This window comes from Pongo pygmaeus, chromosome 15 (genome assembly GCF_028885625.2).
Source record: "Pongo pygmaeus isolate AG05252 chromosome 15, NHGRI_mPonPyg2-v2.0_pri, whole genome shotgun sequence".
Taxonomy (NCBI): Eukaryota; Metazoa; Chordata; class Mammalia; order Primates; family Hominidae; genus Pongo; species Pongo pygmaeus.
This window is the reverse complement of record NC_072388.2, coordinates 53,698,641-53,726,397: the sequence shown is the minus strand read 5'-3', so window position 1 is coordinate 53,726,397 and position 27,757 is coordinate 53,698,641. Positions and strand designations below refer to the sequence as shown.

The 27,757-nt window shown below is 38.6% G+C and overlaps 2 protein-coding genes across 7 annotated transcripts in view; one reads left to right on the top strand and one right to left on the bottom strand.

Moving 5' to 3' along the window:
- Positions 1-1,008: 1,008 nt before the first annotated feature.
- On the bottom strand, positions 1,009-23,415 carry SOCS4 (suppressor of cytokine signaling 4). The gene is made up of 2 exons (XM_054448516.2): positions 23,064-23,415; positions 1,009-7,516 (listed from the first exon to the last, which is right to left on the bottom strand). Exon 2 carries the CDS (start codon positions 7,422-7,424, stop codon positions 6,102-6,104), a length of 1,323 nt encoding a protein of 440 aa, XP_054304491.1. The 5' UTR covers positions 7,425-7,516; positions 23,064-23,415; the 3' UTR covers positions 1,009-6,101.
- The window catches only part of WDHD1 (WD repeat and HMG-box DNA binding protein 1), an 85,005-nt gene continuing 80,551 nt past the window's right edge, over positions 23,304-27,757 (top strand). For 4 of the 6 annotated variants that reach the window (XM_063651610.1, XM_054448513.2, XM_054448514.2 and 1 more), the window contains exons 1-2: positions 23,422-23,507; positions 23,734-23,826. In XM_063651610.1, the coding sequence (XP_063507680.1) occupies positions 23,750-23,826 (77 nt within the window). In that variant the 5' untranslated portion in view covers positions 23,422-23,507; positions 23,734-23,749. Of the gene's footprint in view, positions 23,508-23,733; positions 23,827-24,919; positions 25,042-27,757 lie in introns of those variants that run through there. The other 2 variants (XM_054448511.2, XM_054448515.2) reach the window with 2 other exon arrangements.

The following is a 27,757-nucleotide window of genomic DNA, read 5'->3' as shown; positions in this document are numbered from 1 at the left end:
CTCCCAAAGAGCTGGGATTACAGGCGTGAGCCACTGTGCCCGGCCAATATACTTTTAACATATAAAAATATCCTAAAAGTATGTGGTACACTTGCATCTTGCTTTGTGTAAGGCATTAGTGAGTCAGTGGGTGGCCATTTAACTATGAACTTGTTTAAAGGAAGACATCCCTGGATGTTTTCCACAGCACACACAATTCTCACACTGAAAAATGGGCAACAGAGAAACTTCAAATACCTAAGCCGAGAGTCTTATTTTTGGGTAAGGGCACACAGGCCTATGGAAAATTACACGACTGGTGTGGACCTAACCTGTCCTCACTGGTGACAGTGGATCAGCAGTGCCTTGAGCCATGCTGAAACCTGAAGCAACAAGAAATCGGTAATCTGGTCAGGTTTGATTTGAAATTTGGTATCTTGCTCATCATAGGGTTTTTTGCATCAATTCAGATATTACAACATCGCACCAAAACATTGTCTTCCTTAGTCGTATAGTCAAGTATTTGTCCCTAAGTGCCTCACTATACCCTAGTCCTGGCGCTGTGTATCAGTAATGGATAGCCTCCAACTTTTCCTTGCCTGCAATCAGCCAGTAGCTGAGCACGTTGGAGGGGTCTAGATGTAGGCCATTCCTGTCCCTGTGGGCTTGTCTACAGGCAACCTTTGCTTGGGAACCAAGTCCTCATCTAGCAGTCTGAAGATGCACTGAAGTCCGAAACCCCCCTACCCAATCCTTCCTTCTAGGTGTCAGACTTTCAGTGTGGTATGAAGAATTCCCCACCTCCTGCTCCCTTCTCCTTTATCTTTCTAGGTGTTTCACTCCAAATAAATCTCTTGCACCTCTAATCACATCTTGGCACCTGCTTCTGGAAGACCCAAACACAAAAAAACTAAAAGGAGTGTATTATAAATTAGAAAATATCTAAGAATATGGATTTCTCTATCTTTTTCAGATTCTAAGTTGAATGTGTGAAGTAAAGACTATGTTTTTAAAATAAAACACAAAGCCTTTGGATTTTACATAGGAAGTTTTAATTAAGTAGAAATGAAAATTTATCCACATCAATTTATTTGAACTTACATCCAAGAAGAAACATTCAGCTTAAGGATTAGAAATAAAAGTGGCAATTGTCTACTTCTTTCGTGGTAAGGAATAGATCATACAAGCCTGACTGACGAGAGTAATAGCTTTGTGAAAACTGTATATTCGAGTACATGTGAACTCATACTTGGCTTATATAGAATTTATCCAATTCTAGCAAAGTCAGCATAATTTAAATAAACCTCCTTGAGTTTTACACCATGGCTCTCAAGTCTGAAAGCTTAGATTTGATTATAACCATGGCAAAAGTGATTATCTTTATTTTCTGAAAACGTAATCAACTTTTAAAATAAGTCAGGCAAACATCAGTTTTACACAGACCACATGAAGGGCAGGAGGAAACTGCAATTGTTCCTCTAATTGCAGAGCCTAAACCATAAATTCAAATTGTACTGCTATCTCTACTGTTAAAACAAGTCAAGAAAGTCTTTTACAGTCTAAGTGAATGTAATTATGCAGCATCCACTACAAAGATATTTTGAAAACCTATCATCACGTTAGTACTCAATGGCTGTACAGCAATTATTTTAAAGTATGCTCCCAGGGTCACCTCTTGCTGAAGAATTAACCTCCAGGAAGTCGAGTTACAAGTATCACCTACATTTTATAGGAAATAAAGGCAAAGACTTAGGACTGAGTCATCTGTTCAAAATTAGAAAGTAAATAAAAAAATAGACTTTGGCTTTATTTGAAAATCCCTTTCCATTGGGTTATATCCATTAATCTACATTTCAATTTCCAAGCCAATCTATTTTAAAAAGTTACCTCCATTTTGTGTCCAATATCTTACTGTATTACAATAGTACAGGTAGACTCTTGCACTGCTCATTTCTAGTAGGCCATTAATAAAGAAAAGAAAAACCTTTGTGCTTTCTGTTCTTTCCTTAAATTACAAATGTAAAACCGACTTTTTTCCCCCAAAGTAGAAACAGTAGTTTGCTTGACTAAAAATCTTTTATTCACTTGGGCATTACATTACCTAACATTACACAGGCTATTTTGCTTTTAAACATTGTTTTCCTTGTGTTGTCTCCAGGAATCTCTTATAATTTTGTCTACTTTCCTGTGAAATTTGCTTTACCAAAATGAATGCATAAGCTGTTTATTGGATTCTGACGATAGCTAAAAGCGACAAGAAATATTTTAATGAAAAGTAAGTGTAAGAGTTAGATCTTGGCTGGCACAGTGGCTCACGCCTATAATCCTAGCACTTTGGGAGGCCGAGGCGGGTGGTCACCTGAGGTCAGGAGTTCGAGACCAGCCTGGCCAACACAGTGAAACCCCGTCTCTACTAAAAATACAAAAATTAGCTGGGCGTGGTGGCACACGCCTGTCATCTCATCTCAGCTACTTGGGAGCTGAGGTAGGAGAATTGCTGGAACCTGGAAGGCAGAGGCTGCAGTGAACCGAGATTGCACCATTGCACTCCAGCCTGGGCTGACAACAGTGAGACTCTGTCTCACAAAAAAAGAGATCTCAAGGTTTTTGTTTCATAGGAAGGAAGCTCTCTATTGCGTGGATCTATAAAATGATCCAAACTTCAGAGACAGGAAGCTGATAACTGGATTTATCTTCTTAATGGCTTGGGCTCATGAATAAATGATAATGGTTTATGTGTTTTTCTGATAAAAAGAAATGGAATTTGTATACTGATAGGAGTCCTACTTGCCACATTTGTTCTACTTATTAAGGGATTTCTAATTACTGAGACATTCTTTATAGTATTTATAATAAGTCAAAACTTTAACTGAAAGCCATTCTTTTGACCACAGTTGGCCATTAGCTGAAATTCAGGAAAGAGCACAGGTTTGATCACCAAATCAATAAATCTAGCCACAGGCTGACTAAAAGCTTCCTTTAATCTTCTTCCTATTAGGTCTTCCTTTAAATTAAACCATTCCCTTCATGAATTATTTAAGTGAATGGCGTGGTTATAGAAAGATCACATATAACTCTATACAAAAATGCTAAAGGAACCTTAAAAAATCCATTCAGCATACTTCAGGAATTATACTATGAATCAAGATGCTGTAGGCTTAGAAAAAAATGGGAGTGGGAGTATGTCCTGTAAAGCTTCAGAGAAAAATAGAAAAGTCAAGTTTATTTCCTGATTAGCCCAGGATGATTCCCAAAGCACAGTTAAGTGTCTGGTCCAGACTAGCTATTAGCGATTAAGTAGTTTCTTTTCACTGTCAAGGCTTTTCCCTGAGGTAATGCCTAAATTCCTAATTTTAATATTTGATCTTATTTCTCTTAGCTCCATCCTCTGTCACCAATAAGCTCTCCACATTTCCACCATGCTAAATGCTTTCTCAACTCTGGAATTTACACTTTTCAAATCTTCCCTTTGTTCAACAGTTACAAAATTTTAGACAAATTTATACATTCCCACATTGTTCCTCTCAAAATTTACTTATTTATATAGTGCAATCAATATATTGTTTACATTTTATATAGGTTAGTTTCTGAATACTGTATGTTCTTCCAAATGTATCCTTACAAAGACACAGAGGAAGGGGGTAACCTTTCTGAATTCCAATTCCTTAATGTTTCTAAAAAAATTATTACTCTTTTCTTTTCCCTTAAACAATTCCCTTCTCAAGTCTTTATATATCTACTTTCCAAACTTCTTTTCGCTGTAGCAAATACCAAAGGAAAAATAAAAATCATTTCAGAGTCAATGAATCTCCTCCCTGCTCTCATTTATTAGATCATCTACTTCAAGGCTACATATGTGGCAGTACTTTTTAAGTGTTAACAGCTGTTAATACCTTGAAGTTGAAAAAATAAAAAAGCTAGAGAAAACATATCACAAGCAATCAGTTTGAATTATATGAAAAGGTACTTAGATCTTGACTTTCATATAAATACTAATTTTAACACTATAAAAGACAACATAATTATATATCATTTTTCTTTATAAAACTACCCCTTAACAGAATATTTGTAAGCTAGTCATCCCTTAGGTTTTTCTGTACTGATAAAAAGTTATTTTTAAAAGAAAAATATTGAAAATAATTGTTTCACAGAAACAGAAAATCTTATCAAATTCTGATAAAAAACTATAATCATGGGTACTCTTACCACACTATTTTCTTTCACCAAAGATGGATATTTAGGAAATGGTATATTGGTTAATAAGATAAGCTTCTCAGCGATCTACAAAAGTGCCACAATAAAGATGAGGTAGTATGAGACTTTTCTAACCTTGTAAAAGGTAAATATCGTCTTTAGAAGAGATATTTATCCTGACATTGGTGTTATGATATCCTGAGCCTCATCACTGCTAAGAGGTGCCATTTTTGTAGCTACATCTCACTGAGACTAAGACAATCTTGAGATCACTGAGGAAAAAAAAATGCTAAAAGATAACGGTAATAGAGATTTTCCTTATTTAATTTTGTAATAATTACTAAAAAATTATTTTAAAGCTATTGTGGAAAAATGCCATTTTCATGTTAACAGAACTGCAAGATAGGGAAATGCTACTCACATAAAAGCAACAATAATGAAGAAATATTTGTTCTAACTTGGAAGTTTATGAGTCAAATTTCTTTCAATCCAGGTAGAAGCAGTTTCCTAATATAGCTAAACTAGCATCAAGAAATCAGTTATGATATTAAAAATGTCAATGTGTACAAAGGGTTAGATAGGTCACCAGAAGAAAAATTGTCTATCTACATTTATTATTCATTGATTCTTTAAAAAAAGAAGATAGGATACCACTCCATTTATTTTTACTAGTTACCTTGGGCTAAAGATGTTTCTAAAAATGTTGCCCTGTTTCTGGGACAGTAAATTTAAAATATCACCCCTTTTGTCCAGTACTGTTCTGTATGGTGTAAATCATGTAGCTGTCAAAAGGCTTTCTTTTTTTTGAAGCCACATTAAAGACTAAGTTAATTCTGAAGATACCGATAATTATTTGGATCTTGTAGATCAAAAACAATATTAAACTTCCTGAATACTGAGCTCCATGTTTATTTCTTGAATCTTTATTCAAATTCAACTTAAAATAATGAAAAACTACTTAGGTACTCTTTGGTTACCAGTGGAAATTTGTGGCTGCTTATACATTGTGGAATTTCCCCAAAGTAACAGCTCAGAGTTTCTATAAAAGGGCTAAGTAGAAGCAACAGTTCATAAGCTAATACAGAAAAACCCCACAATTACTTTAGCACTTTAGTAACTACTAGCTACTAATAGTGTTATCATTATTTTCAAAGCTTCCAATGAGAAAGGAACAAGATTTATGTTTTGAAGATGGTTTAGCTCTTGCAGGTTGAGAGAAAGACCTATTCAGGAATGACAAATGATCCGGCCACATTGTAGAGAAGTGCACCTCCAGAATGATATGTTTCCATTTGATTCTCATTGACCAAATTAATCAAATTTAGTAATCCTGCTTTAGAGTTAATATTTAAAATAAAAATACACCAAGTTTGACTTGGTTTTGTTACCTTTAACATCCCTATTAGCAAGTTACAAAAGTCAATAACATTAGTATGAATGGTGAATTACAACATTCAGCTTTGCTGAAGAATATCAAACTCAATGAAAAGGGGGACGGGGAACTATATTTTATATATAATACTACTAATGGCATAGATTAACAAAATATTTTACATGTAGGAAAGGACATAATATTACTTTTAAAGAAAAGTATGAAATACACAATATTCAAATGTGTTCGCAATGCCTACCAAATTTCAAATGTGCCTGGATCATGTACAAATTAAGGAAAGAAAAAATGTAAGTATACAATCTACACGGTAAAAACAAAAACCAAACACCTGGTTAAAAATATCCATTTAAGCTCTAGTGTATAACCTTAAACAATTTGTGTATCATTAAAAAAATGGATTTAAAAGTGAAATTTAGGGCAGAGATTTATTTTGGATACCACTGCCTTTGTAGAAAAATTCAAAGTGGCATAATAAGAAAAATAAAATATTAAAAGAAAAAATATATGTTATCATTCCCATGTTCCTATCCTGTTACTAGCATTGCTGTTCTGGTGCATCAATCCTGAGTACTCTAACTTTTGATTTATAATGATATTCCTTCAGATATAATTTCATAGAAGAAGGAATTGGAAGGGCATCGATGCCATCGTAAGTTGTACAGTTACAAATAACTGTTCTGCATATATGTTGCAGGGAAAAAGGGAAAGTCCGAATTAAGGGAGTGGATAGAAGGGGTTCAAAGAACATACAGGCACTTGGGTCCTTATAATGTTCTAGGAGCCCAGTAATGTCAGGAGAATGGAAGACACAGGGGTCATGTGCATCAAAGCTAAAGTTGTGATTCCACTGTTCAATTCTAGCATGAAGAGAACGACTATAACGTCTAAAACTAACAGAGAATAAATAGTCTTCCTGTGCTGAGTCTCGAAGTAAAAAGGTACCCTCTGGTTTTCCTTCCAGTAGTGCTTCAGCTGCATATTTATCCATCACTCCCCAATAACATGGGTTGTTATTGATCTGAAGGAGGTCTGGTACAAGACAGTGGACATAATCAATCTGCGTGTGGTATTTAGGAGGTGTTTCCAACTGCAGGATTTCATCATCCAATTCCCATTTGGGTTTGTTTCTTTTTCTGGAACTTGTGCAAAGTGTTAGAATTTCATCATCAGAATCCATATCACTATCTTCTATACTGTTATTTGAAACCAGGTTCATCACAGAGCCAGTGATAGGACCTTCTCTACACAAAGCATTGTCGGTGGTTATGACACAGGGCTGAACATTGGTATGTGAGAAACAGTTTATATTTTCTTCCATATTTCTTCGTTTTAGCTGACCATCCCTCAATTCAGTCTGAGACAAGTCTGTGCTTACCCATTCATCTGATTTGGAATTTATAGGAGCAGTGTGTCGTTTAATAAAATGCCACCTAAAGGCTAAATCTGATCGAGGTGGGAAAGGACACTTATCTAACATGAGTTCACTGATATGAATTTTCCTTTTAGATGGAAGCCCTGAAGAGTGCCGACTACTACAATTTTTTATTGGAAAACACTGCCCCACGGCATCTTGCAGTTTCTGTTTAAGAGATCGGCCTAAAAATCGATGCCCACAGGAATGATCTAAGTCCAACTCAATGGATGAACAGCTGTGCTTCCTTTCTTGGTTCCTTAAAGACACTTCAGTTTTCTCTATACCATTCACTGTTTCAGCATCTGAATAACTCTCACTCTTTTTTGACCAAGATAACTTCTTTCCACTCCACACATAACCGTCTTTTCTGTCGGCACTTCTGCTCCGACTAGTTTTGGGCCTTACATCTACATTTTTACTAATATTTTCATTATTTTCTGCCATGTTAACAAATTATCCACAAATTCTAAAGTTATAAATACTGCTTTTTCAATTTTTCCAGCAGGAAGTTTCTTCTGGGCACTTTCTGGATGTATCTAAAGAAAACAAAAAAGAGTCATTAACCATTTGTCATTTACCGTGTCTAGTTTACATATTAAGCTTCAATTAGACACAAGAGGGAAAAGCACAGTTAGTACATGAAAAAGAGATGTTGGAAGGGAGTCCCAAGACACTTTGTTCCCACTTAAATAAAATGCTATATATTATATAATATACATGATAACTTAATAGTGCCATAGAGTGAAGAGTGAGTTCCTTTCTCACAGCTAATTTTTAGTGTGGATAAGAAAAAGCCAAGCCTCCTCTATCAACCATAATAAATGCTCAAATGTGAATAGTTTCTAGTCTTGACGTATATCTTATGCTCATCTCTCCTTTTCATAGTTTTCTTATTTCACAGCAGACCAGTGAATTATTTGTAGGAGACAGACACAAATCTATGAGCTGGTATTTGAGAACTACTACCCTACATAGTTCCTTCACCTTCTTCTCCCTATTTCCTTCCCTACTGATTAAAATATGAACAATTTTAAGTTGTAAAGCTGTAAGAATTTATTAAATAAACAATCACCATTGAACAGCAAAAATGCCCAGTAAGCATTCCCAATACAGTGTTTTAAACTCACTTCAATAATTGGTCAACTTTACCATTAGTCTAGGCAATTTTTAGAAAATACAAAATTGAATAAAAATTTGCTATTTTAAACACATACTCCTTTGTATTCTTGATCATTTGAAAACAAGCAGATAAATTTCTATAAGGCCCTGCCTTTCCTCTGAAGTTGGTAAAACATACTAGAATTTGCAATGTAAAATACCGAGTTTCATGAAGACTAATGATAATGATTGTTTGTAAATGGAATTTACCTAAGTATTCTTATGTGGAATAAGATTTAGGGTTGCCAGGCGCGGTGGCTCACGCCTGTAATACTAGCACTTTGGGAGGCCGAGGCGGGCGGATTACCTGAGGTCAGGAGTTCATGACCAGCCTGGCCAACACAGTGAAACCCCGTCTCTACTAGAAATACAAAAAATTAGCCAGGTGCAGTGGCGCACGCCTGTAATCCCAGCTGCTCGGGAGGCTAAGACAGGAGAATCGCTTGAACCCAGGAGGTGGAGATTGTGGTGAACCGAGACCGCGCCATGGCACTCCAGCCTGGGGGACAGATTGAGACTTCATCTCAAAAAAAAAAAAAAAAAAAAAAAAAAAAAAAAAAAAAAAATAGATTTAGGGTTGGCTGGGCACGGTGGCTCACACCTGTAATTCCAGCTCTTTGGGAGGCTGAGGCAGGTAGATCATGAGGTCAGGAGTTCGAGACCAGCCCGGCCAACATGGTGACACCCTGTCTCTATTAAAAATACAAAAATTAGCCAGGCACAGTGACGAGTGCCTGTAATCCCAGCTACTCGGGAGGCTGAGGAGAACTGCTTGAACCTGGGAGGCAGAGGTTGCAGTGGGCTGAGATCGCACCTCTGCACTCCAGCCTGGGTGACAGAGCAAGACTCTGTTTTGGAGAAAAAAAAAAAACATTTAGGCCAGGAACTTGGGGAAGGGGTCCTATAATCTCAAATATTTTACAAATGAAAAATAAATTTTGCAACAAAAAAAATCAGTCATACTCAACAGTCTGATATGATTGTCTGATTATATATGTCACAGGAAAATTTAAAAATCCCAACAGTCAAGTAAATGCGTACGGACACTTGAATCCATTTTCAAAGTAGTGGGATTTGAAACAAGTATCTATATTAGAAAATATGACTGGCAAGTGTTTAAAAGTGTGAACTAATAATAAAGACTTGCCATATAAAGAATTCCATTTCTAAGGCCAGGTGCAGTGGCTCATGCCTGTAATCTCAGCACTTTGGGAGGCCAAGGTGGGTGGATCACTTGAGCTGAGTTTGGGACCAGCCTGGGGCAACATGGCAAAACCCTGTCTCTAACAAAAATACAAAAAATTAGCTGGGTGTGGTGGCGCATGCCTGTGGTCTCGGCTATACAGGAGCCTGAAGTGGGAGGATCGCATGAGCCTGGGAGGCAGAGGTTGCAGTGAGCCATGATCGTGTCACTGCACTCCAGTCTGAGTGACAGAGTGAGACCCCAGTTCCAAAAAAAAAAAACCATCTGGTGATTATAGTTATTATGGTCAGCCCTCCATATCCATGGGTTCTCCATCCTCAGATTCAACCAATTGTAGATCGAAAATATTCGAGGAAAAAATCCCCAATAAATTAAAAGCAATACAGTATAATAGCTCTTTTTTTTTTTTTTTTTTTGAGATGGAGTCTCGCTCTGTTGCCCAGGCTGGAGTGCAGTGGCGTGATCTCGACTCACTGCAAGCTCTGCCTCCCGGGTACACGCCATTCTCCTGCCTCAGCCTCCTGAGTAGCTGGGACTACAGGCGCCCGCCCCCACGCCCGGCTAATTTTTTGTATTTTTACAAGAGACGGGGTTTCACCGTGTTAGCCAGGATGGTCTTGATCTCCTGACCCTGTGATCTGTCCGCCTCGACCTCCCAAAGTGCTGGGATTACAGGCGTGAGCCATCACACCCGGCCTATAATAACTCTTTATATAGCATTTACATTGTAGTATTATAAATAATCTAGAAATGATTAAAAGTGGGAGGACATGTGTAGGTTATGTGCTAATATTACTCCATTTTATTTTAAGGGATTTGAGCATCCATGGACTTTGGTATCTGCAGAGGTCCTAGAACCAATCTCCCTTGGATACGCAGAGACAACTGTATTTTGATTTAGTGTGCTCAATGATATATAACCATTTAAGATCTTCAGGGAAAAGTATTTCTTATCTAATTTTGAAAGAAACTTCATCACTTAGCACAGCCAAAATTGTATTCAACTGCCTGCTTTGGCTGTTCATTGACTAAATTCCATTGAACAAAAATTAGAAGCAACAAGATGGGCTGAAGAATATGAAGAGTCATTTATTAATAAGGTTTGAAATGCTTGGCGCTTTTATTTACTAAATGAACTTCACTTCTGAGTGTGACCTCTAGTCTTGCCTCCTTGCTACCTCTAAATTGTGGCATTTCTTCCTTCACTTCCATATGAGAGCTAAGCTCTCTACCTGTGTTTTTTTCTTTTTCTTTTTTTTTTTTTTTGAGACGGAGTCTTGCTCTGTCGCCTGGGCTGCAGTGCAGTGGCACGATCTTGGCTCACTGCAAGCTCGACCTCCTGGGTTCACGCCATTCTCCTGCCTCAGCCTCCAGAGTAGCTGGGACTACAGGCGCCCACCACCACGCCCGGCTAATTTTTTTTTGTATTTTTAGTAGAGACGAGGTTTCACCGTGTTAGCCAAGATGGTCTCGATCTCCTGACCTCGTGGTCCGCCCACGTCGGCCTCCTAAAGTGGTGGGATTACAGGCATGAGCCACCGTGCCTGGCCTCTACCTGTGTTCTTGATGACATTCTCACCTTTACTGATGCCCTACTTCAATTTCTCGCTCAAACTTCTCACTACCTTCAAAAACAACTAAGTCTGCTTATAAAATGTTTCAGTGATTATTATAATGCTTTCTTAGTCATAATTGTTCCCATTTCTACTAAATTTATTTTATTTTTTTAAGACAGGGTCTCTATCGCCCAGGCTGGAGTGCAGTAGTGCGATCATGGCTTGCTGCAGCTTCGACCTCCCAGGCTCAAGTGACTCTCCTGCCTCAGCCTCTGGAGTAGCAGGGAATACAGGCACGTGCCACCATGCCAGACTAATTTTTAAAATTTTTCTGTAGAGACAGAGTCTCCCTAGGTTGCCCAGGCTGGTCTTGAACTCCTGGGCTCAAGTGAAAGTGCTGGGATTACAGGCATGAGCCACTGAGCCCAGCCCTAAATTTCTCAATGAGTAGTGTAACTTAATTTCCCCTCAAGATGAAAACAGCTTTTGGTCTTTTCTCATTATAAAACAAAAATTACTCCAGTCAGAAAATGGCTGAGTAAAAATCTTTTTGCCCCAGCCTTCTCTCAGAAGTCAGTCCAAACAACAAGAAAATATGAAATAAAATCACAAACCTCTTCAATGAAATGAACAGATATCTATAACCTGAGTCATAAAATAGAGGTACAGAAAATGAATGAACAATAACTGACTCAGCAGCGGAGATGCAGGTGACAGACATCAGGCACAGAGGTAATGCAGATAAGATGCAAGCCAACAGAGCAGGTAAAATTCAGGACCCATAGGCACTGGGTGCTACAGAAAGTGTGGGTGGAGAACAGGGTGGAACATGGGGAGATAAGCTGAAATTCTGCCTAAGAGCAGGTAGATTTCTCAGTTTCTTATCCACATTTAGAGGAGATGGGACATTTATTATTTGGAGAAACTGAACTAGGTGGGCTCAGGACTTTAAATACCAGACACAGCAGAGGGTAGAGGGGAAGACTGGGCCTAAAAACCAGAAACAAAGTAAAAGTTCCTTGTTCTCTTCTGCCATCCAGCTCCCAGAACTCCAGCAGCTAGATTTATACCTCCCTAACAGAAGAGTGGCAGATACTTTCCTGGAGAAAGAGAACGGCCAAAGAGAAAAGATCTATCAAAGCTGATAGCTGGGAATCCTCCAATAAAAAGCTAGAAGACCACCCAAGCATACAGTGAAGCACACATATCCACAGGCCCTGGCTACTCACACACAGCTTCCAGGCAGCATAGCTGTACACTCTAAACTATGAAAGAACACTCCTGGGTTATCAGACTTGATATGGTTTGCCTGTGTCCCACCCAAATTTCATTTTGAATTGCAATAATCCCTATGTGTCAAGGGCACAGCCAGGTGGAGATAATTGAATCATGAGGGCGGTTTCCCCCATACTGTTCTCATGGTAATAAGTCTCTTGAGATCTGATGGTTTTATAAATGGGAGTTCCCCTGCACAAGCTCTCTTGCTTGCCACCATGTAAGATGTGACTTTGCTCCTCATTCACCTTCTGCCATGATTATGAGGCCTCCCCAGCCATGTGGAACTGTGAGTCAATTAAATCTCTTTCCTTTATAAATTACCCAGTCTTGGGTATGTCTTTAATAGCATGAGAACAGACTAATATAAGACTTTTGAGGAAAGCTTCTAACATATATGAAATAACAAAATATACAGAATTTGGAGAAAGCAATAACTATGGAAAGAGTAGAAACTAAAATTGACTTATTTCAAGTCAAGAAAAGATATTACAACTATGAATAAGTAAGATGGTATAAAAAGGAGGTGGGGGCCAGGCACAGTGGCTCATGCCTGTAATCCCAGCACTTTGGGAGGCCGAGGCGGGAGGATCACCTGAGATCAGGAGTTCGAGACCAGCTTGGCCAACATAGTGAAACCCTGTCTCCACTAAAAATACAAAAATTAGCTGAGTGTGGTGGCAGGCGCCTGTAATCCCAGCTACTTGGGAGGCTGAGGCAGGAGAATCGTTTGAATCCGGGAGGCGGAGGTTGCAGTGAGCCGAGACTGCACCCCTGCACTCCAGCCTCGGTGACAAGAGCGAAACTCCTTCTAAAAAATAAAAATAAAAAAAATAAAAAAAAAAGAGGTGGGGACAACTAGAATAAGAGTTTTTTTGGAAATTGAAAATATGATTGTTAGACCAGGCACGGTGGCTCATGCCTGTAATCCCAGGACTTTGGGAGGCAGGTGGATCATGAGGTCAGGAGTTCAAGACCAGCCTGGCCAAGATGGTGAAACCCCATCTCTACTAAAACTACAAAAATTAGCTGGGCACAGTGGTAGGCACCTGTAGTCCCAGCTACTCGGGAGGCTGAGGCAGGAGAATCGCTTGAACCTGGGTGGTGGAGGGTGTGGTGAGCCAAGATCATGCCACTGCACTCCAGCCTGGGCGACAGAGTGAGACTCTGTCTCAAAAAAAAAAAAAAAAAAAAAAAATTGCTAAAATAATTTTTTTTTTTAATTGAGACAGGGTCTTATTTTGTCACCCAGGCTGGAGTACAGTGGCATGATCTCAGCTCACTGCAACCTCTGTCTCCCAGGGCTCAAGTGATCCTCCTGCCTCAGCTTCCCAAATAACTGGGACTACAGGTGCATGCCACCATGCCTGGCTAATTTTTGTATTTTTTTGTAGAGATGGGGTCCTGCCATGTTATCTAGGCTGGTATCGAACTCCTGGGCTCAAGTGATCCGCCCACCTTGGCTCCCAAAGTGCTTGGATTTCAGGCGTGAGCCACTGCACCTGGCCTGAAATAAAATATTCAATAGAAAAGTTCGTGGGTATGCTTAGGAACTAATACAGCAAATAGGAAAAAATGGTTAACTAGACAGAAAAGACAAGAAAATTAGAGATTAATATAGGCATTTCACAGAAAACAACAAAAAAATGGACGGGAGAAATTATTAAAGAAACTATATTAGAAAATTTCCCAGGAATGGCTGGGTGTGGTGGCTCAAGCCTGTAATCCCAGCACTTTGGGAGGCCGAGGCGGGTGGATCACCTGAGGTCAGGAGTTCTAGACCAGCCTGGCCAAAGTGGTAAAACCCCATCTCTACTAAAAATACAAAAATTAGCTGGGTGTGGTGGCAGGCGCCTGTAATCCCAGCTACTCGGGGGGCTGAGGCAGGAGAATCACTTGAACCCCAGAGGCAGAGGTTGCAGTGAGAGAAGATCATGCCATCACACTCCACCCTGGGGTACAAGAGCGAGACTTCATCTCAAAAAAAAAAAAAAAAAAAAAAAAAAGGTTAGAAAATGTCCCAGGACTAAAGGACAGGCACCTCCATATTGAAAGAGCCCATTCAACATCAAAGTACATTATTCTAATTTTAGAAGCCTAGAGATAAAGAGGCGATACTAAGTCTTTCTGAGAATGAAAATTCATGCTCACCATGGAAAACCCAAACTAGGCATAAAGTTATAAGGAAAAAGTAAATATATCCATAATCCCACCACCCAGCAGTAACCACTTTAACATTCTCAGTATCTCTATATATGTATATGGATGGCAAGGATGCATTCCCACAGCATAGTGGCGGCAGGCATTAGAAACATGGTTTGAGTCCATAAGAAGGAATGTGACTTTAATATTTTGCTAATGTGCTCGTGTCTGCATTTTTTTTCTTTAAATCATAGCCATATGGTAAATTTTCTATTTTGTTATGGTTCTCTTTTATTGATGGGCATGCAGTGGGTGTTTCTTGGAAATGGCCAATTTTTATTAAAATATTTCTGGAAGGAAAAAAAAAAAAGAAACATGGTTTGAGTCCAGTTTCTGTTTTGTGCCAGCCATATAACCTTGAAACATCAGTGCATTCACATGTAAAATGGAGGTACTAATGCTATCTATTTCACTGGGCTGTTGGGGGTAAAATAATGCATGTATTCAGCTCAGGTCCTAAATGTATTAATTACTCAATATATGTTAACATATATGTTCATTTTTTTCTTTTTGTTTTAAAAAGAAACAAAGATTACATATGTTGTTTTGTTAAAGCACCTAAGCCAGTCTTATTGGCTTTACAGTTTTCTTCATAATGAAGAAATCACAGAATACCTCTGTCTCTAGTGCAGTGTTACTACAAGGTAAAGAGATTTTCATGAGCAAATATAATTTTCAGGAGGAAAACTGATGTTTCAAAGTGAAAAAGGATCCATATGTCAGATACAGGTGAAATTAAACAGACTATGAAGTTACAGAACAATTTGACGTCTTCGCCCAAAGAACAAGTTTACATGCTAACAAAACAGGTTTTCTTTTGCAAGGCTCCCAACTTGTATGTTACAGGTACCAGTCAATCAAGTGTGTTTGGATTTTAGGTTAACTGTTTTTATGTGTGCTAATGCTGTAGATGTCGATAAAATAAAGTGAAAAATATCACTGCCCTAGTTGAGTTTTCCACACGTTCACCTGTACTTAAAGAGCTAATGTAGGCCAGGCACGGTGGCTCACGTCTGTAATCCCAGTACTTTGGGAGGCCGAGGTGGGTGGATCATCTGAGGTCATGAGCTCGAGACCAGCCTGGCCAACATGGCAAAATCCCGTCTCTACTAAAAACACAAAAATTAGCCAGGTGTGGTGGCGTGCACCTGTAGTCCCAGCTACTTGGGAGGCTGAGGCAGGAGAATGGCTTGAACCTGGGAGGCGGTAGTTGCAGTGAGCCAAGATTGCACCATTGCACTCCAGCCTGGGCAACAGAGCAAGATTCCATCTCAAGGAAAAAAAAAAAAAAAAAAAAAAAAAAAAGAGAGTTAATGCAATGAAAACTTTTTTTTTTTTTTTTGAGATGAAGTCTCACTCTGTCGCCCAGGCTGGAGTGCAGTGGCGCAACCTCTGCTGCCTGGGTGCAAGCGATTCTCCTGCCTCAGCCTCCCGAGTAGCTGGGATTACAGGCACCTGCCACCGCGCCTGGGTAATTTTTGTAGTTTTTTTTAGTAGAGACGGGGTTTCACCATCTTGGCCAGTCTGGTCTTGAACTCCTGACCTCGTGATCCACCTGCCTCAGCCTCCCAAAGTGCTAAGATTACAGGCGTGAGTCACCACGACCGGCCTGAAAACTTTCTGATTAGCTACTGTTTTGTATCTATCTCAGAATTAGAGCTTTACATAAATTTTGCTTAGCTATTCTTTTGCTAGAGAACTGTTAAGTTCATGCTCAAGAAGTCCTACTTTTATAAAATGTTATCTTTTGCCCCATCAATATACGATCCAGAAAGTCATCAGATATTTTAGTCTTCAAAGTCGGAAAAAAATTTTTCTATTTATATTTGTCTAAAACATACAAAAACTAATATTAGTACTAAATATGGTTGATAATGTTACCATCATGCATCGTCAGATGGTCATTTGTCTGTGCTGTTCCTAAGAGAAGAATGGGAGTTCCAAAAAGCTGACAAGTTATGGCAGCCAGCCCTCTCCATTTCTTTATTAACTTCAGTGTACTGTTTATATCTTTTTGTTTGTTTCTTTTTGAGACAGGGTCTCACTGTCACCCAGGCTGGAGTGCAGTGGTGCGATCTCGGCTTACCGCAACCTCTGCCTCCCAGGTTCAAGTGATTCTCCTGCCTCAGCCTCCCCAGTAGCTGGGATCACTGACATGTGCCACCACGCCCGGCTAATTTTTGTATTTTTAGTAGAGACAGGTTTTCACCATGTTGGCCAGGCTGGTGTCGAATTCCTCGACCTCAAATGATCCATCCGCCTCGGCCTCCCAAAGTGCTGGAATTACAGGCATGAGCCACCGTGCCCGGCTTTACTGTTTATATCTTACTAGAATATTTCGTGGATTGTATTATTTTAAATAAGAGAATCTTTAAAATACTTTGTAATGAGACATGACTGTAGAAGTTTTATAACATGCAAGGTCTGCTAATTATGCCAAGGCAAAGTACTTACATAAGTTGTTGAACTTTTAAGAGGAGTTGTGCATTTTTCTTTTACAAAATAACAAGTGTTCTAAATTTCATAACAATTACTGAAATAACAAGTGGCTCTCAGAAGCTACTTAGCAGATAGATATGTTTTTTAAAAACACATATATTTAATCATTCACTTTTCAGCATAGGTAACATCTTAACAATTACTGAGAAAGTAACTGCTTAAAAAATAACTGTGTGCTATGGAGAGATCTTATTAGAAAAAAGATATTTAGAATTTCTTTCACCATTATTTGATTCTGTTACAAAAAAATGAGAGAAGTATATCAAACTTTCATATCTTTATACTTAAACACATATAAAGAGAATTTTCTAATCTCTTCCAGAAGCTTCTTTGAACCAAAATTCTAAAATATAAAAAAATCAATCATATTGCTTTCAATAATAACTATTAATTTTAGTGAGAGAAAAATTATTTTTATTGTTATGAAGACTAAAGATGAGTTTTTTGAAATTGTGCTTTCGTATCTTGTCCATACACGTAAAATCTGAATGTAAAAAAAGTGTAGGGTTCTGAATCCGAACAAGTTGTTCCAGATAGCCTATCATTAATTCTTAAAATTTTATAAAAACTTTGTATAGGGCCGGGCGCGGTGGCTCACGCCTGTAATCCCAGCACTTTGGGAGGCCGAGGTGGGTGGATCACGAGGTCAGGAGATCGAGACCATCCTGGCTAACATGGTGAAACCCCGTCTCTACTAAAAATACAAAAAATTAGCCGGATGTGTTGGCAGGTGCCTCTAGTCCCAGCTACTCAGGAGGCTGAGGCAGGAGAATGGCATGAACCCAGGAGGCGGAACTTGCAGTGAGCCGAGATCGTGCCACTGCACTCTAGCCTGGGTGAGACTCCGTCTCAAAAGAAAAAAAAAGCTTTGTATAAATGAGGTAGAAGAAATGATAAGGTGGCTTTACCAACAATTTTATGTGACACAGAAATCAAAGATGATAGTTTGAAAGACGGTGACAAATCAAAGATCTTTGACTGTAGCTGCAAAAGCTTTTTAAAAAGAAGGTGAAAGAATCACTTGGGAAAAGGCTGCTTTGGCTCTTGATTCAATAATTAATTTTTTATGAAGGCAGCTATGTTACATTGCCCTGAGGAGTACAGAATGACATCTTTTTTTTTTAATTCATATTTCTTAATGAGCAAAAAGCAAATGTTTAAAAAGCAAGTTTATATAAAAGCCTTCTCAAGAAAACAAGTACCCAGATTCTGCCACTATTTGGTCCCAGGTTCTACCACAAATTACAATGACAACAATAACAGAATGAGTGCCCATTATGTCAATTTTCATTACAAAATATTTAAATAACATTTAGTAATACTGACTAAGGCTGAGAGGGTGATTTTAATTCAAAATTTCTACAGAAAACAATTCAAATCCAATAATTAAAAGGACAAGCTTCATTTATCTGGAAATTAATTAGTATCCTCTATGATGTAGGATAACAGCATTATTGCATACGTTAATTATTCATTGAACTACTTATGTCTACAATGCTGACATACATCTAAGACCGTAATTAATGTAAATACAAAATTGAAATAAATTTGATCCTATAAAGAATAATTCAGTACACTACATTAATAATTCACAAATATATTATTATTCTGGTAGTAATTAAGCCTGGGGACTTTCCCTACGAAATTCATGATTCCAAAGTTTACCTGCCATCATGTACCCAAAAACTCCTTGAAAGCATTCGGATCATAGTCCGTGATATCTGAGTTGGATTCTGTAGAAACACTTAGGCTCCACAAATGGAAGTCAATGGAGAGCAGACAACAGATGAACTCCTTGGAATGTTAAGAAAAAAATCTGAAAATGGGTTTGTTTGTATGGGAAAATATCTGACCTAAAAAACAAATGTTTTTCTCATTACAGAAGCAATACAGGTTCATTTTCCAGTAAATATTTTAAAGTATCTCCTTTTTTCATGCTACTGAGCCAGGGCTCATGGGACTTAATGGCAATTTTCTAAAAAAGAATCATTGATTTGGTAGCACTACACCCTCCTTTCCCTTTCTCCCCACTTTTTCCATGCTTTCCTAATTATAGTTTGCTTATGTCACTTTTCCCCACTCTGTACTCTTGTGGACACTAGTTCTGAAAGATGTTAACACATATTCTGGAGAAAAAAAGGTTCTCTTGTCAAATAAGTTTGGGAAATGCTTCTTCTCTCAAAGATTACAGTGCATATTTAGCAAACGTTCCCAGGAGATCCTTCAGTAAATAAATCTGCATAAGCCATAGCTTCCTTTCTTTACTTTGCCACAAATCCTTTTGTGGAAGAAAGTTTGGGGAAACATTAATGGGCTAATCTGTTAACATCAGTGTACATTCCCTAAGCTTATTAGCTAAAGATAAGGAGAGAGGTCTAGGAACCCATCACTGAAGAGGCTAATCTAGAGTGAAGAAAGCAGAAACTATGAGCTGGCAGTACCTGAACTTCTAAAAGCAGAAGGAAGATTAACAGAATTTAAGAAACAGAATATTTAAGACACAATACTGAACCATTTTATGGCATAAATTAGATTGAACAGATTTATTTTTTCTTCCTATCTGTAATTTGTTATGATAAAAACAATATATGCTCATTGTATAATACATGGACCATTCAGAAAAGTTTAAAAAGGAGGGGAAAAAAAGCTATAATTCCATTATCTAAAAGCAAGCAATTTTGACATTTTGGCTTATTTCCTTGAATTCTTTTTTCTTGTGAGACCAATTAAGTGTAAAGAGAAAATTTTAAAGTTTTAAAGATCTGTAAAAAATTAACAACCTACACTGTTTTTCACTATACCATATTTGAAAATAAACATGGTGAAGATGAAATAGCACGAGCTGCTGAACTGTCAAATGTGGGCTACAATTCAGACTTTGTCACTCTCTAGGTATGTTACCTGGTTTAAAAAAATCTAATTTAGCTTAAGTTCTCCCACTGTAAAATCTGGATAATGCCAGCTACCTCATGTTTTACTGCCAGGAGTAAAAGGTATGAAAACAACATACACTGAACTTAATGAAAACAAATATTAACTGCTTCCTAGTATTACTCAGAACTTTTCATGTTAGAAGAAGTACATTTGTAAAAATGAGAGGTGGGAACACTTTTTTTAAAGAACACTTTTTTTTAAGAAAAAGGAGAGGGGAAACAAAGGCTACATGTAAGGCTAGAAAATCTGCACAAAAACGTGCCTCAGAAATCTGAGATCAAGGAGCCTCTTCCATTTCTGAAATATCACAAAGCACTTTATATTATTCCTGATGTTAAATATATTATTTTTAAAAAGTTTTAAATTCTTTAAAACCAAAAAGTGTCATTTTTTAGAAGCTAACTTAGTAAATAGATTTAAATAGAAACAGGCAAAGATTTTATAAGATTGTATTATATTTTCTTCACTGCTTTATAACAATTACATATGCTTACATTTAAGGTTGGGTAACAAGTTTTACGTACAAATTAGTAAAAGGTGACTCTAGACTTTATGTTTTACTAAATTCTAAGTTTTGTGGTAACAGCTATGATTTGGAGAATGAGTGCGGTAGACTACCTTGGACTAGGTGAAAGACCTGGGTTCTATTTCTATCTCTGACATTTCGCAGGTGTGTGACTAGATAAAGACTAGATAAATCACAACTTTTCTTAGTTTTTCTATCTATATAACACTGATTATCTCATCTTGCTGTAGTAAGGATCTAGTGTTAATGTAATACAAGAATCAAATACTGGCTGTCTTTAGCCAGGGGAACTGGGTGGCTGGGAGTATGACTAGGAGGAGGACTTTTACTGTATAGCCTTTTATATCATATTAAGTATACATACAGACAAGTACTATTTACCCCAAAATTATTAAATAGGCTAGTAAGTTTCAGGACACATTTGGAAATATAAAAATCTTCACATTTCTAAAGTGCCTTCAATGTTTCTTTTTTCAATACTTTGGTCTCCTTGGCTATTGTTACACTCTTCAAGCCTTACCTTTCACAAGATTAATCATTTTTACACCAAGTCCATATTTTACTAGAAAATAATTTTTTAAACTCCTTCCATAAGCCAATACTGATATATCCTCTTAGATAAACCCTGTAAGATCACATTATTTTATATAGGTAATACCATCATCGGTAGAATGGCAATGTACCCATGTTTTCTCACCCAGTTGCCCTTGGGAGCAAAAATATTTGTGGGTCTAAGGGTAGTATGAGTGGTTACAACATAGCAAAGCTAACTAACCATCACTGCAATTGAATCTGTGACTTTGGCATCATTTTCAGTCAGTTCATTTAGCCACCCACACCTATGAGATAAGCACTGTTAATGATAAATAACTACATTTGGAAAATTTTTGATACTCATATCAGTGACACAGCTACACTGATTTCTTTTTTAAAAACTATGTTATTTTAACTAACTAGACAATTTTGCTAATATTTAAGTTACATATCTTTCATTACTGCACTATCATCTTGACCATATTGTTTGAATGTCTATTTCCCTCAGCAAGACCATAAACTCACTAAAGGTATTACAATTTGTAGCCATTTGACTGAAACAAATGGAATTGTGAAAACATGATACTAGCAAAAACAAGAATACATTTTTTAATATTTGAAAAATTTACTGGATAATTATTTAAACAAATCCCACTTTAAACAAAAACACTAAATACCCACCCAAAGTACCCCTTTAATAACATGAGATATTAATAACAATTACTTTTATACATCCATGAGTATCTCCTATATACTCTAACAACCCGACGGAGGTAGGTGTCATCTCCATTTTAGAGATGAGGAATTCGATTTTCAGTAAAGGAACATACTCAAGGTCACGCAATGTGTCAGTTAGAATTAAAACCCAGGACTGTTGAACTCGGAGGCTCAAGCTTTTACCATACATGCGAAATCTGCAAAGAAAATTGTTCTTTAACCTATGAATCAAATGGCTTGATTGATAAGAGAAAAAGACAGATGTGTGGACACCAATCATAGTCTCATGGGTATTACAGATATTATAGTGAAGGCATTTTGTAGCTATAACTTGTTCCAATTTGCAGATTCTTCTTATGCTGAGCTCTGAATAGTACTAACCAGAAATCTCACCACGCTTTATTCAACATAGAGATGAATATTATGAGAGTTCATCTTGAACTCTATGTACTCTAGCCAATGATATTAAGTTACTTGAACGAAAAAATTTATAAGCCAGTCTATCCAAAAAAACAAATGATCTCCAAAAAAAAAATTAGGTCACTCAGAAAGCATCATCTCTGGTACCACTGCTCTTTCAGGAGATCTACAGTGGGTTATTTTTCCTCAAATCCCAAGTTGTTTTTAAGCCAATCATTCTTCCTCTTCATTCATATACAAACCTCAGCGTCTAGCAAGGCTATCTGGAGCTCTAGTACTAAAAAAAAACGCCTCACACAATGCCACCCACGGTAATAACACGACGGTTTGCCTGTGTGCTTGCAACTTTTCACAATGGAACTAGATTGAAAAAAACAATAGGGAAATCTCTTCAACAGAAAAACGTCTCAGATAATAAAATAAATGTGACTGATACTGGAAGATATCACAAAAACGCAGAAAAATTCTCAGAGATAAGTACAAATGAAAGAATATCATTCTGAAGGTTTTCATCAGAGGCTGCTGTACCAATATGGAGAATGTGAAGATACAAGAAAAGCATAAACTTAAACTTAGTGGCCAAGACTTTAGCAGATATTGCATGGATCAAATGTAAGTACTCAAAGCTACTAAGTTATAACTCTTCTTTTGGTTCTAAATACTCACTTTAGTAAACTTTAGGTGGGATCTGAATAGAGAACACAAGTTACTTTCTTCATAACGGATATACAGATAGAGTCGCAAAGAATAAGCATTAATGTATACTCCATACCTTCAGGTACCAAGAGAACCAACCGGAACAGAAATTAAGTCATTCCTCCTTTATCTCTACAGAAGCGACAAGGTGAGGGCACGAAGGATGCCAAGATTAGAGGCTCTAAAAGATCTCGCCTTCTTTTCCAGAGAAGATGCTCAAAGATCTGTCTGCTAACTGGGCCTCAAGAAGAGATCGGATCCTTTTAGGGATCCGGATATTGTTTCCTGGGAGGAAAGCCTGGAGGGCAGGAACAAGACCCCGGCCTGCGAGGCCAGGCAGCGGCCACCCTTCCCCCACTCACCTCCCGGTGCGCAGCTTAACTGGGGTTGTCCGAGTAACTGCTGCCATCACCATCGCCATCAGTCTGGGCGCTTGCTTAAGTGGAGAGGGGAGGCCCAATCACTCCTGCACCTCGTGTAGGTCTTACAAAGCAGATGCTTTTCTGCCACCCCCCACCCCGCTTCGGCGTTCCGGTCCCATCCCAGCCGTCACGGTCATCGCCTCCGCCGGTTCCCTGGGCGCCGCCACCACTTCCGTGTTCAGCTCCCTCCCTTCCTCCCTCACTTGCCCGGGCAACCGGCTAATTTCCACGCGGAGGGCGCCGCCGCTGACGCCACCACCCGGCGACCTCTGTAGGGACCTGCTCTGGGCGTGGGCGGGTCGGCGCAGGCGCAGTGTGGTGAGCGAGCCGAAGCGCGGGAAGCGGCTCTTGTGGATCCTCAGTCGCGGCGGCTGGGTCACCCGGGTGAGTCCCCACTCCGGGTGCCCGCGTCCACCAAGTAGATGCGTGTTCCTTTTCCGGCTTATTGTCTGACAGACCCTCTGCCTTATCTCGCTGGTATCCCTCGGGTGGGGGAAACCGGGCTGCGGAGAACGGGCCCTAGAGGAGACTAAGCTCTCTTCCTATCCCTAGCCTGGCTGCTTTTCTCTCTTTTGAAATAATAAGACTGGCTTTTATAAAACATTTTCAGGTAGGTAAAGGAAAAGATGCCTGCCACACGGAAGCCAATGAGATATGGGCATACAGAGGGACACACGGACGTCTGTTTTGATGATTCTGGGAGGTAAGGTTCTTTGAGAAAAATAACGTTTCAGGTGCAAATGTTAAAACATTTATCCTTAAACTTTATATATGCAGTCAGCTGAAAATGACTCATGCGGATAGAGGAATAATGTTGAAATCTAAAATGGCACACATATTTCTTTAGATTTATTGTTTGATTCGGGCCGTCATGGTAGTTGTAGTATATCGACAGAGTTATAATCGTACTTCCAGAGGAGTTGGAAAGATGGGAGCTTCTCCCCATATATTTTCCCCTTCCCTGCGTCTTAGATTATTAATTTTGTCAGATCACTAGATACTGCCTACTTGTCAAATTCGGTGGCCTGTTCTGTTTGGAATGGTATCCTTCCATGGCTTTAGTGATGCTATTTCCTTTTTTGCTTTTTTTTTTTTTTTTTAACTTTTTGACGGCTTAGAACAATTTTTTCCTCTGATTCCTAATCTATAATATTTTCCTACGGTTATTCTGGTCCCTTTTATCTTTCCAAGTCCCATTCTTATGCACTACTGCTCGATTGCACGGGTTCCACTGTCGCTTCTATGTTGATTGATTCATTGAAAAAATACTCGTGTGTCTCTTTTGCTGGGGACTAGAGATAGAGCGAACCAGACACAGTCTTTTTCCTCCTTTGAGCTTAAGGTCTTTTTGGATTGACAGGCATTGAACACAAATTAATCACAAAAATAAATGTGTATTTAGAAACAGTAAGTAATATGTGCAGTCATAAACATGTATGAGGAGAAGCTCATCTAGTTAAAGGAGTCAGGGAAGGCTTCTTTGAAGAAGTGTTTCTTGAGACGCCATCTGAAGACGGAGCAGGCATTAAGCAGTATAAAGAGATGAGTGGTGGTGGCGGTGGGGTGGTGATGTTGGCATAGTAAGCAGAGACAATACTGTGTGTAAAGGCCCAACGGGGCCAGGGATCATGGTATGCTCAAAGAACTGAAAGAAAACTAGCCTTACTAAAATGTGGAGGGTTATGCAGAGTTTAGTGAGGGATGAATCTGTGAAGTTAGGCAATGGATGTCCTATCCAAGACCTTCTGGACTTTATTAAGGAATCTCGTTTTATCCTAAAAGCACTGAGAAGGTATTAAAGGCTTGAAGCAGAGAGATGTGATCAGATTTGTTTTTGAGAAAATGCATGGAGGATGAATTGGAAAAGGAGCACTCATGGATGCAGAAAGACTGTTAGAAGATACCTGTATTAGTTTGGGTAAGTGTGATAGAAGCTTGGACTAGAGTAAACATGGGTGTGTAGAAAAGAGGATACATTCAGGAAATATTTAAAAAGATAAAGTCAACAGGATGGATCAGATATTAAGGATGGAGAAAGAGGCAACAGGGATAACATCTACATTTCTGGATGTTACAGTTGAGAAAGTGATGCTTCCACTTGCAAATAACAGGAGCACTTGAAGAAGGGCGTATTTCAGAGGTAGAGCTGTGGGTGGAGATTGAGTTTGCGTTTGGATGTGATTATTGTAGGATTTCTTTGAGATATTCAACTAGAGGGATAAAGTAGACCGTTGGAGAAATGTGTCTCAAGCTTAGAGAAAAATGTGAGCTAGAGATAGAAATATACAATTGACCCTTAACATGAATTTGAACTGTGTATGTCTACTTATACATGGATTTTTTTCAATACACATATTAGAAAATTTTTGGCAGTTTCTAACAATTTGAAAAAACTAGCAGACGAACCATGTAGCCTAGAAATATGGAAAAATTAAGAAAAAGTATGTCATGAGTGCATAAAATCTATGTAGATACTAGCGTATTTTATCATTTACTACCATAAAATATACACAAATCTATTATAAAAAGTTAAAATGTACTAAAACTTACGCACACAAATATTTCCAGACTATCTGCAGTCAAGAGAAATGTAAACAAACATAAAGATGCAGTGTTAAATCATCACTACATAAAATTAACTGTAGTATATACTGTATTAGCCACCTCCTGTTGCTATTTCGGTAAGCTCAAGTGTTGTATCTGCTTAAAACACTGTATGAGATTGTATCTGCTTAAAACACTGTATGATGCTCATGAGCAGTTTGTCTCTCCAGTAAATTGCCTATCTCAGTAAAAAGACATCTCTGGTGGTTCTCATATGTTTTTCATCATGTTTAGTCCAATGCCGTAAACCTTGAATAACACCATGGGAATCATATGAAGTGCCACTAGTGATGCTGGACATACTCCTAAGAAGCAGACAAAAGTCATGACATTAAGAGAGAAAGTTGAATTGCCTGATACGTACTGTAGATTGAGGTCTGCAGCTGCTGTTGCTCACTATTTCAAGATAAATGAATCCAGTGTAAGGACCATTGTGAAAAGGAAATTTGAGACACTGTTACTGCAGCTATGCCAGCAGGCATGAAAACCTTGCACTTTTTGTGAAATAACTTTATCTTGTATTGAAAATGCAGCTTTTACGTGGGTATAGGATTGCAATAGAAAGGCATAGCTATAGACTCTAATGTGGTGCCAGAAAAAGTGAAGTCATTATCTGACAACTTAAAGTGAAAGGAAGGTGAAGGATCTAAAGCTGGAAAGTTTAATACCAGCAGAGGATAGTTTGATAATATCAGAAAGAGATCTGGCTTAGAAAATGTCAAGATGGCGGGGTGTGATGGGTCACACCTGTAATCCCAGCATTTTGGGAGGCCGAGGTGGGTGGATCACCTGAGGTCAGAGCATGCCCAACATGGTGAAACCCTGTGTCTACTAAAAATGCAAAAAATTAGCCAGGCACAGTGGCAGGCACCTAAGGAGGCTGAGGCAGGAGAATCACTTGAACCTGGGAAGTGGAGGTTGCAGTAAGCCAAGAGTATGCCATTGCACTCCAGCCTGGGGATCAAGAGCAAAACTCCATATCAAAAAAAAAAAAAGAAAAGAAAGAAAAAGAAAAGGTCAAGATGGCAGTAGAATCAGCTTCTGCTGACCAAGAGACAGCAGACAGATTCCCAGACACCATTAAGAAAATCATTGAGGAGAAAGGACATCTGCCTGAACAGGTTTTTTGTTTGTTTGTTTGTTTTGTTTTTTTGAGATGGAGTCTGGCTGTCTCCCCAGCTGGAGTGCAGTAGCGCGATCTTGGCTCACTGCAACCTCCGCCTCCTGGGTTCAAGCGATTCTTCTACCTCAGCCTCCCGAATAGCTGGGATTACAGGCATGCACCACCACACTCAGCTAATTTTTATATTTTTAGTAGAGACGGGGTTTTGCCTTGTTGGCCAGGCTGGTGAACAGGTTTTTAATGTAGACTAAAATGCCCTATTCTGTGGGGGGAAAAATGCCACAAAGGACGTTTATTAGTAAGGAAGGAAAGTGAGCACCAAGATTTAAGGCAGGAAGGCTAACTCTAATGTTTGGTGCAAATACAATCAGATTTATGATCAGAACTGCCATTATTTATAAAGCTACTAACCCCTGAGCCTTGAAGGGAAGAGATAAACTCCAGTCTCTTAGTTGTATAACAAAAAGACCTAGACAATGAGAACCTTTTTTTCTGGATTGATTTCACTGATGCTTTGTGCCTGAAGTCAGAAAGTATCTTGCTAGTAAGGGACTGCCTTTAAAATTCTTTTAATGTTGGGCAATGCCCCTGGCTACCCAGAATACCATAAGTTCAATACCGAAGGTGTCAAAGTGGTATACTTGCCCCCAAACACAATGTCTTGAATTCATCCTCTAGATCAGCAGTTCATACAGGCCTTTACAGGCTCATTACATAAGTTAATCTATGGAAAGGATTGTCATTGCTATGGAAGAGAAGCCCAGTAGAGAGAACATCCTAAAAGTCTGGAAGGATTATATCATTGAAGATGCCATCATTGTTATAGAAAAAGCTCTGAAGGCCATCAAGCCCGAAACAATAAATTCCTGCTGGAGAAAACTGTGTCCAGACGTTGTGCATGACTTAA